The sequence below is a fragment of the Rhamphochromis longiceps genome, linkage group LG4 (assembly GCF_057381845.1).
Source record: "Rhamphochromis longiceps isolate RC_006_pf linkage group LG4, R_longiceps_female_GT1.1, whole genome shotgun sequence".
Taxonomy (NCBI): Eukaryota; Metazoa; Chordata; class Actinopteri; order Cichliformes; family Cichlidae; genus Rhamphochromis; species Rhamphochromis longiceps.
Window position 1 is genome coordinate 23828858 of NC_140560.1, and position 16265 is coordinate 23845122.

General features: G+C 41.7%; 1 protein-coding gene across 1 annotated transcript in view; it reads right to left on the reverse strand.

Moving 5' to 3' along the window:
* Positions 1–12164: 12164 nt before the first annotated feature.
* Positions 12165–16265, reverse strand: part of prkar1b (protein kinase, cAMP-dependent, regulatory, type I, beta) — a 65797-nt gene continuing 61696 nt past the window's right edge. Inside the window, exons 10-11 of the mRNA XM_085403922.1 lie at positions 15938–16019; positions 12165–14577 (exon numbers count right to left, since the gene is read on the reverse strand). Of these exons, the coding sequence (XP_085260048.1) occupies positions 14405–14577; positions 15938–16019 (255 nt within the window). The 3' untranslated portion in view covers positions 12165–14404. The remainder of the gene's footprint in view (positions 14578–15937; positions 16020–16265) is intronic.

Genomic DNA, 16265 nt, shown 5'->3' on the forward strand with positions numbered 1-16265 from the left:
GCTTCCTTATGGGAAAGCAAGAGTCAGGTGTGAGATAACAGGACACAAAGTACAAGGGAATAGTTGTCCGTCTATCAGAACAGGTGAGTAGAAAGTGAGAATGAAGCACTGCTGTGTTTATTTTGTGTTTTGGAGACGGTTTATGGTGAGTTGAGCAAGATTAATACGGAGAACCAAAATCTGGAGTTTTGTCCCACAGATGTAGGAAGCAGATGGAGAGGATGGTACAAGTGGTGAAAGATGGATCAGGGTAAAACTCAAGCAGAACTAAGCAGACAGAGGGAGCAAAGTCTTCATGCTTTAGGGGAAAAAACAATATCAAAACAACAAGATCTGAAAATATTCTCTCATTCCTGCCCCTCCTGCATGAGCTATTTAGACATCATGTTTACTGGCAACTGAGGCATGTGTACCTAACAACATTAACCCCATTAAATCATTTTATGGATGCTGTTGCACAGTAAATTGAGCCATAAAGACTCTGCGGAGAGGATTCTCTGAGTGAGGTGATGACTCCCGTTTTGCCTCTGGGCCACACATAGTTCCCAGTGAGAGACACATAGGAAAAAGGAGAGACTTTTACTGGGAATGCGGTAGATATGAGCTGTGAGGCCTTTGGGGAATTGAAGTGTGGCTCCGTCTGGATGAACTGTCTGTTTAACTCATTTACGTAAAGGCTAGAGGTGATCATTTGTGAATGCCTGAGCTTATTATTTTATCATTATCTTTCAAGCTGTGACAGGATTTTTCTAAACATGAGCTGAGTGTAATTAGAAAAAAATCTATTAAAATCACTTAAAAAAGTCAAAAATCTGCAAATCCTGTATGATATTTATTTAAATTTAGCATTTTAACCGTATTATAAAAAACAATATTACTGCTCATTCTGCTGGACATTCGTGTGGATGTGGGTGTAGACATTGCCAATGGCACAACCCCCCCCCCCCCCCAGCAACATTATGCACACCATCATATCTTAAAAATTATGAACAGCTCAAGGAACACAAAAAAGTCATCCAGGCATAGAGCAGGCTTCCAAACTCTTCAGATGGCCCCCAAAACTGAGAAACGGTGGGATCTTCCCTTTCAACAGACACCTGAGTCAGCTATTTTAGCAACACAGGCCCACATGCAAAATATTAGGCAGGTGGTCTTGAATAATCAGCCCCCATGTTATCTTAAAATCTTCATAGTACCATATCACCTCAACAGGGCTCTTTGCTCTCAGACTGCTGGTTTAATTGTGGTTCCTGGGATATTTAAAAATAGGATGGGATGCCGATCTTCAGCTTTTAGGCCTCTCTTCTGTGGAACCAGCTCCCAGATTGGATTTTGGAGACAGACTGCTTTTAAGATTAGGCTTAAAACGTTCCTTTTTGACAAAGCTTATAGTTGGGGCTGGATCAGGTGACCCTGAATCCTCCCTTAGTTATGCTGAATTAGGCAAAGGCTGCTGGGGGCTTCACATGGAGTGTTTCTTCTTCACTCACCTTTTTCACTCACTGTCTTTATTCACCACTCTGCATCATTATTAACCTCTGGCTCGTTTCTCTAGCGTCTTTTATCCTGTCTCCTGAATCCAGCCCCCAACCGATTGTGGCAGATGTCTGCCCCTCCCTGAGCCTGGTTCCGACAGAGTTTTCTTCCTGTTAAAAAAGTGTTTTTCCTTTCCGCTGTCAAGTGCTTGCTCAAAGTGGGATCTCCTGGTTGTTGGGGATTTCTGTGTATGTTGCAGGGTTTCTACCTTTCAATATAAAGCACCTTGAGAAAACGGCTGTTTTCTAATTTTAATATAGAGCGTTCCTATTTGATTTGGTTTTCTTAACAAAAATACTGCACTGGAGTCTAGATGCATTTCAATCACTGTCACATTTCCATCTTTCACACTCCACTAACACTTAGACAAATGGTTATAATTCAGGATAATACAGGAGACCCCATGAGGTCAGAACTGCAGGTCTTTATAATAATATCCTTTCATTAGAATGGTATAAATCAGATTTGCTTAAAGTACAAGTGTCACGTGTTACAGCAGCAAAAGTGTTGCATGCTCATTATCAACAAAACAAAGAATCTCACACTTTGGTGCAGAACCATAAAAAGAGAGAGCAAGACAATAGAAACTTTGCACACTGATAGCGGCACATTCGTGACAGTCCACCGGCATCCCCGTTCTATAACACCTCATAACGTCAAAGACCAAAGTGGATTGCCTTGCAACAGAGAAACAAACATAGATCCCAATGTCTCCCCCCACCCCCCACCCCAGCACCGCCCAGCCATATCATGAGCACGCATGAGTCACGGACACAAGGAGCAGGCCCTTTGCAAACTACAGACAGATCTCCTCCCTCTTCCACAAGGTAAAATTAGGCTCTGCAAACTAAAGCCCAAACCAGCTCATCAGAGTCCATGATGACAAAGTTGATGCCATTAGCGGGTTGAGTCTTGATGTTTTTAGTGCGGAGCTGTGTGTTATTTGACACACACTCTTGTAATACACCTATTAGAAGAAGCAGTAACATTTATGGTTAGGTTACTCATGTAGACGTACGCTCACACGGGCCAAGCAATTCAGGTGAAATTTCCCAGGAGCAAAGGTGCATTCCAGAGCCTGGTAGCAATATAGATTGGGCTTGGAAATTATCCAGAGCAGAGTGCATATCCAGGGCAACCTCTGCGCACATAAGCAAGCAGTGGCACAGAGCGTGCACGCACACATGTACACTTGCTGCTTGTTCAACTGAATATTAAACAGCGGAGGGAGGCACGGTATGGCAGCCATACTTAAAACTGGTCCCAGACGCAGCTGTTCTTTTATATGGATGATTACTGGCAACGATTTACAGGACTTCATCTCTCTAACATAGAGCACCCCCAGCACCCCTCAGGAGCCCATTTCCTTTAAACCTCTGTAGGTGTGTAGCCTTTTCAGATGGCAGGGCTGTTTCATAAGCCACAACGTTAAGCAAACTGACACTCTCTGGGTTAAAAAAAAAATGGCATATGCACACATAAACGCAGAAATCCGGTGGTACAAGGTATGCGAGGCAAACTTCCAGCTGGAACACATTATACATTACAGCAGCACACTTCAGTTCTTAAGAGGCCGCGGCATCCTTTCTGTGTGATCTCCAGATCTGTCAAACTGAGGTCTGCTCTTCTCATAAGTCTCTCTGTTTTTTTGTATTCTGTACTTCTTGATGAAAGTAATCATCAGAGAGCTAGAAATAGGTGGTCGGTGTGAAAGAGAAATGGCACAGAAGAGAGAAAAGACTGGGAACACATTGGAAGAAGGTGTGTGTGTGTGTGTGTGTGTGTGTGTGTGTGTGTGTGTGTGTGTGTGTGTGTGTGTGTGTGTGTGTGTGTGTGTGTGTGTGTGTGTGTGTTTGCAGATTGCTTGCAGACTCAGCATCCACACGAAGGGTTTAACCCTGCACTACTGTGGTCAGAGATGGACTCCTGACCACAGCAGTGCAGAGGGAAGTCTCAGACAGAAAACCACAGCTCCAGATGTGAAGAAAGGAAATCCCATTTAGAAGCAAAAGCACTCAGGTATGAGAATTCTCTCATACAGTCGATGGTGTACTTGGGAGCACCTGCAGTGCATTCACTGATTTCCTCAAATGGACAGACAGAGGAGACATGAAGCAATCCGTGCACAAGTTCCTACATGCAGTTCCTCCGTTCCCCCTGTCCTAGCTCATTTTCCCCTTAAACACTACCTCTTTATGCTCTACGAATGAGAGAAAAAAAACACTCTTTCTGCACGCACGCACACACACACACACACACACACACTGAAAGCAGGGGACTTCCAGCTACTAAGAAATAGCACTGTAATTGCCGGTGCTCTGTTGTCTATCAAGACCTGACCTTTTCAACATGTGTGTGCCGTGGTGGGAGCGGTGGGAACTGGCGAGGAGGAAGATAGGGGTCTCCCCGACGCTGTGGTGGTCTGACCCAATCCCCCTCCCCTCTTTTGACTTCAGCTCCCCCCAAAAATCTGGGATCTCCCACTGTGGCCACATGTGCAAATTTGGAGTCTAGAGAGGAGGACATGACTAACACACACACCATCAAGGTCCTGCCACGGAGTGGGGGGCATTAAAGGCAGGACGAGGCGATGTGGAAAGGACAGCAAAAGACAGACCTGCCCTGTCTCCCTGGGGTCCCAAGGGGGGGATGTAGGAAAACTGGAGGTCTGTGCGACATTATAGTAGCAGAAGTGTTAGCTTTCTGTCGGTGCCAATGGGAAAAGAGTGGACCAATATTGCCTTTCATGACTCTGGCTCTGGAATAACAGCATTAAAGAATGAAACATATACAATGACATACTCATAATAAACACTAGAATAGATGGGATTATGCACCAGTAGTGAGCAGAAAAACACGGCTTTAAGTTGCAGAGAGAAGTCATCAAAACAAATATAAAGAAACTGATATCTTCATAGATGAGCCTTATCTAAAAAACTAATAAAAACCATGTTAAAGGTTAAATGGCTCGATCACAAGCAAAAGGACAAGTCATCTTTACATCACTACATGACAGACTAGCTCAGCTCTCAGAGGGGCTGCACAAAGCTGTCCTCAGAGATGCATTAGGAGACTATAAGCTCATAATTACTCCAATTGGCATGTCAGTGGGGGCTTTCACTTTACCCTTCCTTCTCAGTGTCTTTCCGTAGCCATGGGCAGTCACGCTGTAGGGACCGTGAGATGAGGGGGCTCTAGTGGTGGTTGTGATGATGGTGGTGATATATGGGATTAAGGTGAGATTTGTCTGCTTGACTCAAGTGACACTAGACATCTGTGACAGAGCTGAAGACTTGGATGGAAATAGGAGAGCGGGTGTAAGGGGACAGAGAAGGAGTGGATGGGTTTGAAGGAAAGAAAATGGTAAAAGTTTGTAATACGCCCCACGACTAAGGGTGCAATTCGCCAGTGATTAAATGGAATTTTCTCAATTTTATTAATTATCTACAAAGACTTAAAGATAAATACACTGGAATTTACAGGAAACAAAGAAAAAATTACACTGTAAATTATTTTAAAGTAAATTTAATTACTGCAGATTTACTGAACAGTAAGGACTGTTCTTCCTCTGCAACTTACACAAAATATCGAACACAATCAAAATTTGCAGGCCTACGTGACCTCATAATTTTACTTTAATACTGTCAGTACATTTAAGTACAGCACAAGGAAATTTAACCAGTGTTTAATTTCATGGTAATTTTATAGAAAAAATACATTTCCTCACCTCACATTGTTAATATACTGTACTTTTGAGGGCACTTATATTATTGAGTGGATTAATCTTACCTTTACACATCTTTGTGTAATATTCAATATGTTGATGTGCACAACGGATCGCTTTTCCTTTTCCCTCCACTTTTTAGTTTTGTTTGAACAGCGATTGTGAACTGTTAAAAAAATAAGTTAGACTTGGCTCCCTCATTTTAATGTCACATAGGCCTGCAGACTTTGATGGTATTTATTTTTTCTTGTAAGTTACAAAGACAGAACTGTTCTCACTGTTCTTTAAATTTACTGTGCTTAAATGTATTTACTCTGTACTTAACTCTTATTTCTTTGTTTCCTGTTAAAACCTGACTTCATACGCCCTCATTCCAGCGTACCCACCTTTAAGCATTTGTAAATAAATATAATTACAGTAATTTTAAATAAAATGCACTGAAATTCCATTTCATTACAAGGGGAATTACGTCCTTAGTCACAGGCCGTGTCATAAAGTGTTACCCGAAAAAACAAATCCACCAAAAGAATCCTCTGGATTAGAGGATGATTAAAGCCAGTTATGGCTCCCGGTTGCTTTACGATGCTCATCGGCCGCAGCTCCGTTGTCTGGAGTGTGCCCGAGATTTTCCTCAACACCATGCAATTCTTCTGGCAACCACACCTAACTGAGCAATGAAAGCGCTTTACCTCCAGGAGAGAAGCCCTACCCAGTTTATGAGCCATACCGTGAAGCTGTTTCACATGCATCGTGGTAACGATTAACAGTAGTTAAATGGAAGCCCCCTACCCCAAAGAGCTCCCTGCTAGATGCTCTGCAAACAGCATTGTAGCTGCTTTTAAAAAATAATTACAGCAGGTTTTGGCTTTTTTATTGTTGTTGTTATTAATCAAGGCCATAAAACTAGTACCGGCCCCGATCCAACACCAACCTTGGGAACAAAAAAGGAATTGTGATGGAAAAAATAAGCTAGCAGGACCCATGTTTCGTTTCTTTCTTGGCATTCTTACTGCCTATACTAAAGACTGATACAGTGGCCCAAGTTTGAGTGTGTGCATATATGCATATTTTGCAGGTTGTTGTATGATGGAGAACTCGAATTAGAAAGATAACATTTTTTGGTGCCCGAGCCTTTGATGACAGCCCACACTGTCATTATGGTAGACAGACCAGAACCATAATAACGCCTCTCCTCTTCCTCCTTTACTACAGGAATCAAGATGAAGTGTCAAAATCCAGAGGCAGTCAGATCACAACAAACTGATTATCAACAGGAAGTGGCTCCATTATGGGCTTACAGATAGGAGAGAGTGGTGGTCTCTTGTTACAGCTCTAGCTTCAAATCCACAAATTCCTCGAGGGTTTAGAGAGAGCTGGGTCACCCCCTGAGCTGGGTCCTGCAGGGTTTTAGGGGGTCGCCCTCCACTCTCAAGGCGCTACCTCGGGCCTGGGGCATTTTTCAGCTGGGACAAATGAAGAGATACAGAGCGCCCGAGGAGGAGTTGGAGAGGTGTTGATGTTTAAGGGCAGCCTGACAATCAAGAGATTTGACAGCCTATTCGTTGTGATTTTGCGCACCTGCAAAGACCTTCTGCTGTGCAAAGTCCCATTTACTAAACCCTGGCACATGTTTGTTCATGGGGAGCATGTCACATTTAATTGAGACATTGTAGATACACAGTCTACGGTCCAATGTCTGCAAGATGCTTTTAAGTGTGGAGCAAACCATTAATCATCCAAATGTCTCAAAGGTCTACAGTAGTAGCACACACAAGAGTGGGCTTTTAATACACTTTCCCTAACAGCTCAACAGGGACTTTTTTTTGCTCAATGCATTTCTCTATGTTCCTAATGTGATTAGAAGCAACTCTGACTACTTTTATGACCTGCACTTAAAACCCTAATGATTGCTCTGAGAGTAGGAGTCACACAAAAAAAAGAAAAGCGAACACTTGAGACAATTGCTTAGCTGCCTCCTCAGGGAATGACTTGAGCAATGAAGTCAAGAGAGGGATTGTGCTGTGTTGGGATCAATGTGGGCAGGAGATTGCAGAGTCATGTGCAAGAGGGAATATCTCACTCAGAAAAATGCTACCGACTCCTACTTTTTTTGTCCTTCCCTTGCAAAATGTCGGGAGAACATTTTAGTCTTTTGTTTGTTTTCTCTACACGCCGTTTCAGAGGCGAGTCACAGAAGGGTTCATAGGCTGGGAATAGCTTTGAAATTGAGGCCAAAACGGAGGCTAGTTGGGGAGGCTTGGTCTCAGTGTTGGTACATGTATACATGTGAATTATTTACTTGTCGTCCAGCAGGAAATGAGGAACGATAACAAGCTTGGGAAAGAAATACAGAAAAACAAACAGATGGTATCACGTCACCTCCTTCATTTTGTTTTTCTCCTTTTTCTTCTTTTCTTTTCTTTTGTCTCCTCCGAGGGTCAAATTAAAAGACGAACATAATTCGAAAGTAAATAATTCCAGGCAATTATGCCTGACTCAGACCTGTTAGTTTTTACAGCAGAGATGGTTGATTTGCTCATTTTAACACACGTATAAAAATGTGTTAAAATGAGTGTGTTTTTTTAAAGGAGGCTTTTCTTATGTCTCTCTTTCTGTGAATTGTTGTTTCACCTGTTCAGTGCCTTCCTGTCTGTGACAGGTTTTCACAGCACTGTGCGCAGTCCTCTGAAAATTTAAGTACAGCCCAAGATTCAGGCCTTTCCTTAAGTACCTTAGGCAGCAAAAAGCTGAAGTAACTGCTTTGTGAATGACTTTATCAGTGTGTTACATCATTGTGGAAGAAATTTGGCCCACTGTAATAAGTATATGTGGAACCATGATAAATAATATCTCAGTTGCTAAAATGTATCTTGAGAAGAGAGGAGGTTTCCTGGAGGAATTACGCGACTCTAGTCTTCTAGAGTAAACTAGACTAGACTCTAGTTTACATACAAGTAGGTATGAACCCTTTTGTGTTTATCTGACAGGGATCATTAAATACCCCAGTAGACCATAACAAAATAATATGGCCGTTGCCCAGACACTTCACTCCTCATGATTCCTCCCACACTTTCCACTCTCATCTCAGGTGGAAGGGGTTAAGGAGGAAGAGGAACAGGTTGCAAGGAAACTGAGGAGAGACCGAGGCTGTATGGCTTAAGAAATGGGAAGATTAAAGGTGTAGGGGAGTATTATTACTTTGTGAGAAGTTGCATAAAGTCTTGTTGCTGCAGAGGGAGCACTAAAAGGTCTGATCATGTACGTTGCCTATAGTTGCTTTGTCATTTACTTTATATGCCCCCTGGTCACCACATCCTTTCAAGGTTTGAAGCGCCAGCCTTGTGATTGGCAGAGTAGCCGCTCTACCTTCTGAGCTAAAGCTGCCCACCCTTTGACACCGGAACAAAGACGAGTAATCAGTACAGCTTCACTGTGTGTAATATAGGCCCAGCTGTTGCGTCTCACAATGCGACACAGATTGAGTCCAAAATTGTTTGAGGGACATTTTGTTTTGCTGTGGTAACACACTCAGTGTACAACAACTGCTGCTGTTTAACTTAAGCAGACCTTGTGATGAGCTCCTGACCCAATTTTTAACTCTTTTCTCCTTCTACCCCCCTCTCATCCTTTCAATCCCATCAGCTTCACTATTGCTCAGTCACCTGTGACCAGGCCTGGGCAGTGACCTTTGACCTAAGAAAGCCATGATTAGCGCTGAGAATTAGAGCAGCAGAAGCAGTGGTGGAGAAGGGAGGGAACTAGGCAGAGATGGGATGCCTCTGAACTGAGAATTTCAGCTCAACCAGGCTGAACCCTGCCCCGGAGCAGACAGGTCGCCACACCCAATATTTCTAGACAGCTGTGTATGAAAGGGCGCTGGTCATTAGCGCCAGCGGTTGGGGGTTGATTTATTTTTTTCCACCAGGATGTGGAGATCGTAGAGGAGAGACAAATCAGTGGAGGTTGGTAGGCATTTTAATTAGCCTGAATCTCCCCAATGAGGGGGATAGAGCGGAGAGGAGATGGCATCTATGGGAACTCGGCGCAACAAGCCAGGAAACAAAAGAGAGAGAATCAGGGAGGCGTTGTGAGCAGAGGGGCTGTTGCGGTCAAATACCCAGGGGCCAGAGTCACTGTGCCAGATCTAAATATGCACCACCAAATAAAACATGCTCTCCTGGGAGCATGGGATGCAGCAAATAAACATCCAAACATGCACACACACATACCAAATGCCTAGAGGCCATCTTATCTTGTAAATTTTTGGCAATCATTAAATAAAACTTGGAATTTGGGGGAGGGATCCACTTAAGAAGTCATCCTGTAATGAGGAGACGGCATGTTTCCATGGTGGGATAAATTCTTTCACATTTATGTCAGTAAATCTCAATGGACTTTAATCAGGAGTGAGTAGAAAGCCTGTTACAAACTGTCAGTGAAGCTGGCCCAGGATTTCTTTACTTTCCACTTCCACCTCCTGCATGTTCACCATCTGCTCCACCTCCACGGTTATTCTCCACATCTTGTCTGATTCCTGTAACCCAACCTCCCCAACTCACTAAGCATCAACTGCTGGTCAGCTAAGGATTCTGCAAACATACCTGCACGGTAGGAGCAGCTAGTTATATCTTGTAGCAAATTAATAATAAATAAATAAATAAATAAAATTTTATTTATATAGCACCTTTCAAGATAAAATCACAAAGTGCTTTACAGAGGCAGAAAACAGACATTAAAATCTAAAACAAAACAAAATCAACCAAAAGCGAGTTTAAACAGGTTTTTAACTGCTTTTTAAAAGACATGACTGAGTCCACAGATCTCAAACTCAAAGGGAGTGAGTTCCAGAGTCTGGGAGCCACTGATACAAACGCTGTGTCACCTTTTGTTTTTAACCTTGTATGCGGGACAACCAGCAACCCCTGGTCACAAGACCTCAGGGACCTGCTGGGGTGATAGGAAAGAAGAAGATCACTTAAGTAAGTTAGAGCTACACCGTGCAGATAAAAATGGATGGAGGCAGTAGAAGTAATGGTGCAACTGGGGTCATGTATCCAGTCATACTTTCCTTGTCTGATGGACCATTTCCCTCTTGTTGTGCTTAGAAAAAGAGAGGCAGGTTTAAAACTTGGCAGTAGCAGAATCACTAGAGACGAGCTTTCTGTGAAGGAAACAGAGTAGCTGTTACCAAAAGACTCACTGAACCAAATAATCACGTGATCTGCTGTGTTTAAACATTAAAAGATTTAACAGACATATACTGGGAATGAATCTGATTCACCGTTTAGCTATTTTTGTAGGATCGCTGTGCAAAAGAGAAAAAAAAAGTGAAATTTTAATTGCAGGTTGTGGACTGACTGGTAATGGACAGATGGGGTTTTTTCCCTTATCGGATCCAGTGTGAAAACAGATTAGCTCGTGGAAATGTCATCGTTAGTGTTACAAAGTTGGAGTTTTATGATAGATTATGACATAATAAAAGCATAAAGGAAAACCAAACACAGCGACCTAAATTAAAAGTCAGTAAAGGAGCGTGTGTACGTGTTAGCACCTTCTTATTTTGCCCCTGGCAGAACGAAGCGTTATCAAAGTTTCATCTTGCTGCTCATGTGACGGTGCCAGGTTCTGCCCTTAACTGGCCCACCCAGAATGCCCGCTAATGGCCGTGCTTAATCAAAAACTCTGGCCACACACACACACACACACACACACACACACACACACACACAGTCTCCACGCTGACAGCTTTTATTTTGCTCATTTTGGTGTAACTAGTTTTAATGTCGCTGCTTCTTTGGTAGACATGAACTTGGAGCATGTTTGACTGAACAAACCCCGTTCAAGGTCCACTCACTTGCTTATTTTAGAGTTTTAAAGCGTTTGACATGTTGTTGCTCATTTGTCATGTAGATGAATGGTGACGTGCAGGCTCAGCGCCTGTTTTTTCCCCCAACTGCTTTCAGTTGAAAGAGTGCATGATGGCTAAAAGAAATGAAGTTTAGAAATTTTTGCTTTTAATTTTTGGAAATAACATTTTGTCTAACCTGTACGATTACACATAGACTTTAATTTAGGCATCTATACTGATCTATACTGTGAGCTATAGTGCAGGTTTAGTTTGAACTCCATCCTTATTAGGAAGCCCAAACAACATTTGTATTAAACCTGTCATCCAAAAACAGAGTCAGCAGTGTTAAAATAATGGATCCAAATTGCACAACAGTGAGTTTGGTCTAAAAGCAACCTGAAGACCTGCCGCTGAGGATGAGTGTCAGAAAACGAAAAGTCGAGCACTACACGCAAGGAGCTGCACTTACAATCAAGACTGAAGGCAAAGGGGTGCTTCGCGGAGGTACAAACCCCGACCTCCCTCAAGTTCATGTGCGTTACTGTGTATTGTCAAAGTGAAGAAGGTGTATGGGTCAGTGTGTGTATATGAGTGGGGAGGGGGCGGCTATTAAACTCGATGTCAGTGAGTCGGGGGCACATTCCTTAGTTGATTTAGTGGGCATTAAGATGAAGAGGAATGTGTCAAAGCTGCGGAGGCTTTAAGTCCACTAAGATGTAAACTGGCTGGGAGGAGCTCTGAGGTTTGACAGGCCGGCCTGACGGATGACTGACACTTGGCTTAATGTGAGAAGGATGGAGAGCAGAGACAAGCGGAGGGAGCCAGATGGAGCAGAGGGAGGCCAAAAAGGAGATTAGGTACCTGCAGGAATAAATATGAAAAGTGTGATTGAGGGTGACAGTTAGTAGCTTTGGGAAAGAAAAAGGAAGATTAACAAAGATGGAACATTTAGAGGAGGTATAGATAAAAAGAAAGAGAACTAAGATCTGGGATAAAAGGACGAAAATATAGAGGCGGAAAAAAACAGAAAGGAAGAAAAGAATGAGTCAAATCAGAGAGATTTCAGAAGCTTTTCTTTATTTGTTCAAGATGGTTTCAAAGAAAAAGATACAGAGAGAGAGAATACAGAAAGTTTTTTTTTTTTTTTTTACAACATCAGTTGTTGGGTCAGTTGTGCAACTTTGACAGATTACAGCAGATCAAAGGAAAGCAACACAAGTTTGTATATATTCATATATCGTAACTTTTTTCAGTCAGAACACAGAACTGATGTCTTAAAAACACCTAAATCAAGCTGCTGTATGGTACAAACTCTAAAAGTGGTGCAAAAGTTTTCATCTAGCAAACAACGAACAAAATCAGCTTAAAAAAAAAGCATCAGGTAAAACGTGTGTGTGTGTCGAAAATGTATTTAGTCCTGAGACAGTGCACGTATATACAGTGTGGGTGTGTGTTCCATGTTAGTGTGTTTATAACTGTGTTTGTCTGCTTTGAGAATATCAAGGTGGGAAAAAAGCAACTTGTCAGTTATTTTGACACAACATACATTGTAAAATCTTAGGGGATAAACTTTGGTGATTTCCTACATTTTTCTTATTTTATTGGCGACAATTGACTCACTAACAAGTATTGTTTGTGTATCAAAAGCTTCGGTTAATTCCTCTGTGCCACCGAGCTCCATTATCACTGAAAAACTAAAGGACATCACTGAGCTGCACTGCTGAACTGACGAAACTTTCCTCATAAAAACCACTGTAGTAGGTTTGATGCTTGTATGTGACAAAGTAATGACATGACGACACGTGGATAATAAGACACTTCAGCCTTTGAGCAAGATGAACAAACTAAGGAAAACGAGGATTTGAAGGGATAAAGCAATAAATCATCTGTTCCCAGGAACCACGCTGGCACTGGAAATGCAACTTCTAAAACCAACATTTAATAACGCAAAATTTCGATATGATGAAAAGGCTAAGTGAAAAAATGTTGTGAGCAAATTTTTCCAGAAACACAGTGAAAGTAAGTGCCATCAATAGTGCACGGAGCTGTTCCTAAACAAACTATGGTCTAAATATATTTGTTCACTCATCCATGGATGCTGTGCCATGAGGTAAGTCTGGGTGTGCTTTGTGATTTTGTGACAATCATACCTTGTTTGAATGAATTGTTAAATGAACTTTGTAAGCACTCATTTTCCCATTTTGTTCATGCACTTTTTCAGATGTTGAGTTTTCCAGATGCAGGAAGACCGTTTGGACTGCGTAGAGGTGTCGAATAAACCAGTGGAGGACAGTGATAAGCTAGTGGACTGGTCTCTTATTACTCTTATGCAGAATGAGAGCTCCAGAGCAAATGTGCTTCCAAAAGTTCCTTCAACCGCCAATAATCAAAAGATCCGACAACTCATCAGGTGACACAGAGGCAGTTTTGCACAGATATGAATACAGGTGTGCCTTGAAATGTTATTTTCCTGTGTTTTGTGTGCTTTGGATGACTAAGGCTTTACATGCGTTTGATACACACACAATACTTTCAGCACAATAAAGTAAGTGTTTGTTTTGGTGTTTCGATAAAAGAAATATACAGAATACCAACAAAGTTAGAATTTAACTCAATTAGGCCTCGAACAGCCTCCAAACTCAATAAAAGGTAAAAGCTCAAGAAGCGTTGAAAATGAATACAACAGCAAGTAATTTAATCTTCTTCATACCTTTAACAGCTACATTTTAGGGAACAGAGATCTGTGCAGTGCATTTCTGATTCAGTGTAGAAATGGAAACACGACCTCCAGAAATAAAAAAGGCAAACCTCAGCCAGCGTGCAACCAAATCTGGTCCGTCTTCCTCCCCCGCCGTACGTAAACATGACTTTACTTCCTTCTTATTTCCTGAAATTATCCGTACCCTCCTGTTAACGAATGAAAGTGCAAACGCCATTCTCTGTCAGTCTTGAAGCATGCATCGTATACAGCCGACACACTGTATGCATGATTCATTTACAATATGAAACAAGATAAATAATCTCTGCCCTCTGTTTTTCTTTTTTTAAAACACCCCTGCATGTTGTTTTTGACATAAAGCTACGTGACAGCACAGAATCAAGTCAAAGTGCACAAGGTCAAAAGAGAGAAACGCGCAAAATGGAAAAAGGCAGGAAATGAGCGCCCCAAATCTGGGCATGTAAAACCCATATCCTTCACCCTGCATCCTCACCCCTTTCCCACCCACTGACCAAAACTCTGATGCTGATGTTGCACACCCCTGCTGGTGGGGCCCAGATGGTGGAGGGGGCACATGTCACACAGTGAGAGAGATAAAGCTGTTGTATCTCTGGATGTTCCTCTTGAGGATTTCGGAGCAAGGACCCAGCACGCGCTCAAAGCGTGGCCGATCCAGCTTCACACACTTGAGGGGACCCCGGGCGACTACGGTGGCGGCCCTGGGACGGTTCAGCAGCAGGGCAATTTCACCTGGATGAGAGAGAATAATCAGCACGTCGCCCCAAATTTTGACCTCAAACATTAAATACAAACAGTATGAGAAATGGGGCAAAAGGCCCTAAATCAGTGCAGTTAAGTGACAAATTAAAAGAAAGTTAGTTAAACATAGAGATTTACAGCTAACTGCGATGATCTTTAAACCCAAAAAAGGCATGTCTTAATTTTTGCACCTGATATTGAAACATGATTTTAAAAACCAGCATATTTTGTAAATCACCAGTAAAACAAACCACACCTAACAGCACTATTTGGGGATTGTGCTCGTACACTATTTTACCCTGTTTAGTCAAGCTGACCCTTTAAAATACTTATATTTGCCATTTTTGCGAGTATTGTGTTTTAGTAAAAAGCAACTGCTAATAAGACTTTTTACAATTTATATTTCAGAACAAGATTATTAAGGTAAACTAAACTAAAAAAAAACTGAAATGAATTTATAAACTTGGAAAACAAACTAAAACAAAACAGAAATATAGAGGAAAGATCCTGTTTGTTAGTTTAGTAAAATCTGATCAAAACTTGACTACAAGACTGTGAGTCAACTGCTTTCAAAGGTTCTGTTTTTAATGTAATAACTGTACTGTAGTTTTCCTAAATTTTGCCTCTGACATATGCCCTCAATTCAATAATAATTAATAGAGACTAAAACTAAGACTGAACTAATAAAAACTAAACTAAAATTAAATATTTTAAAACGATAAAAATACCTACCCCTCAGCTTTCTAGTAGACACACCTATGGTATTAATTTAATAATCCTAGACAACTTCCTTATCTTATCTTATCCACAAGATTTTCAGTGACCTTGACTTCTGACCTTTAGGTCACTCAGTATCAATTTGAAGCTCCTATGTTGCCTCGTTCTCGAGTTATCGCATTCAGAAACGTGGGTTTCCACGCTGCATGCCATGCAGGGTGACGACAACAGCCCATCAGCCTTTTACAGCTGAGGGGTAAAAACGAAACCGACACGAGGATTTTCACTCTGGAAACTAACTGAAACTGAATTAAAAGCAAAAAAATAAAGACTAATTAAAACTATAATAAGTCTGGTTCAGAATGATTCATCTTCTCATAACGTGTTTATTTACCATATCTTTAAAAACCAGTTTGTGACATAACTGCTTAAAATTAATTGGAACACTATAAAAAAGCAGTAAGCAATGTGACTTGTGTTTGATCTTCTAGATCACTGTGTACTGTCTTCATTGATCTTTATTGACTTCTACTAGCAAAATTTGTATTTAAGATATTTATTAAAAGGTGTAAAATAAACCAAGTTTAGTCTCACAAACTTATGTGGTGCAGAGAAGCAGCAGGGACACACTTACCAAAATAATCAGAAGGTCCAAGGCGTCCCACCTCCACGTACTCCTCAATGTCAGACCTGCGCTGGAGAACAGAGGCGATTCCCTAACACAGAAAAGAAAAGGAAAAAAGTTTAAAGCTGTAGGAAAAAAGGTAGAGAGGGAGAGGAAGGATAGTGTGTGAAGAAGGGAAAGATGATGGAAGAAGGGGAGGAGGAGGAGGGGTCTGGAGGGGGCTATTTAACGAGGAACTGAAAATCATCAGGAGGATTAAGCCGAAGAGAAATTCCTTTGCTTCATAAGAACACAGGTGCACAGGATTTAGTCCACTTTGCTGTGGGATGGACATCTG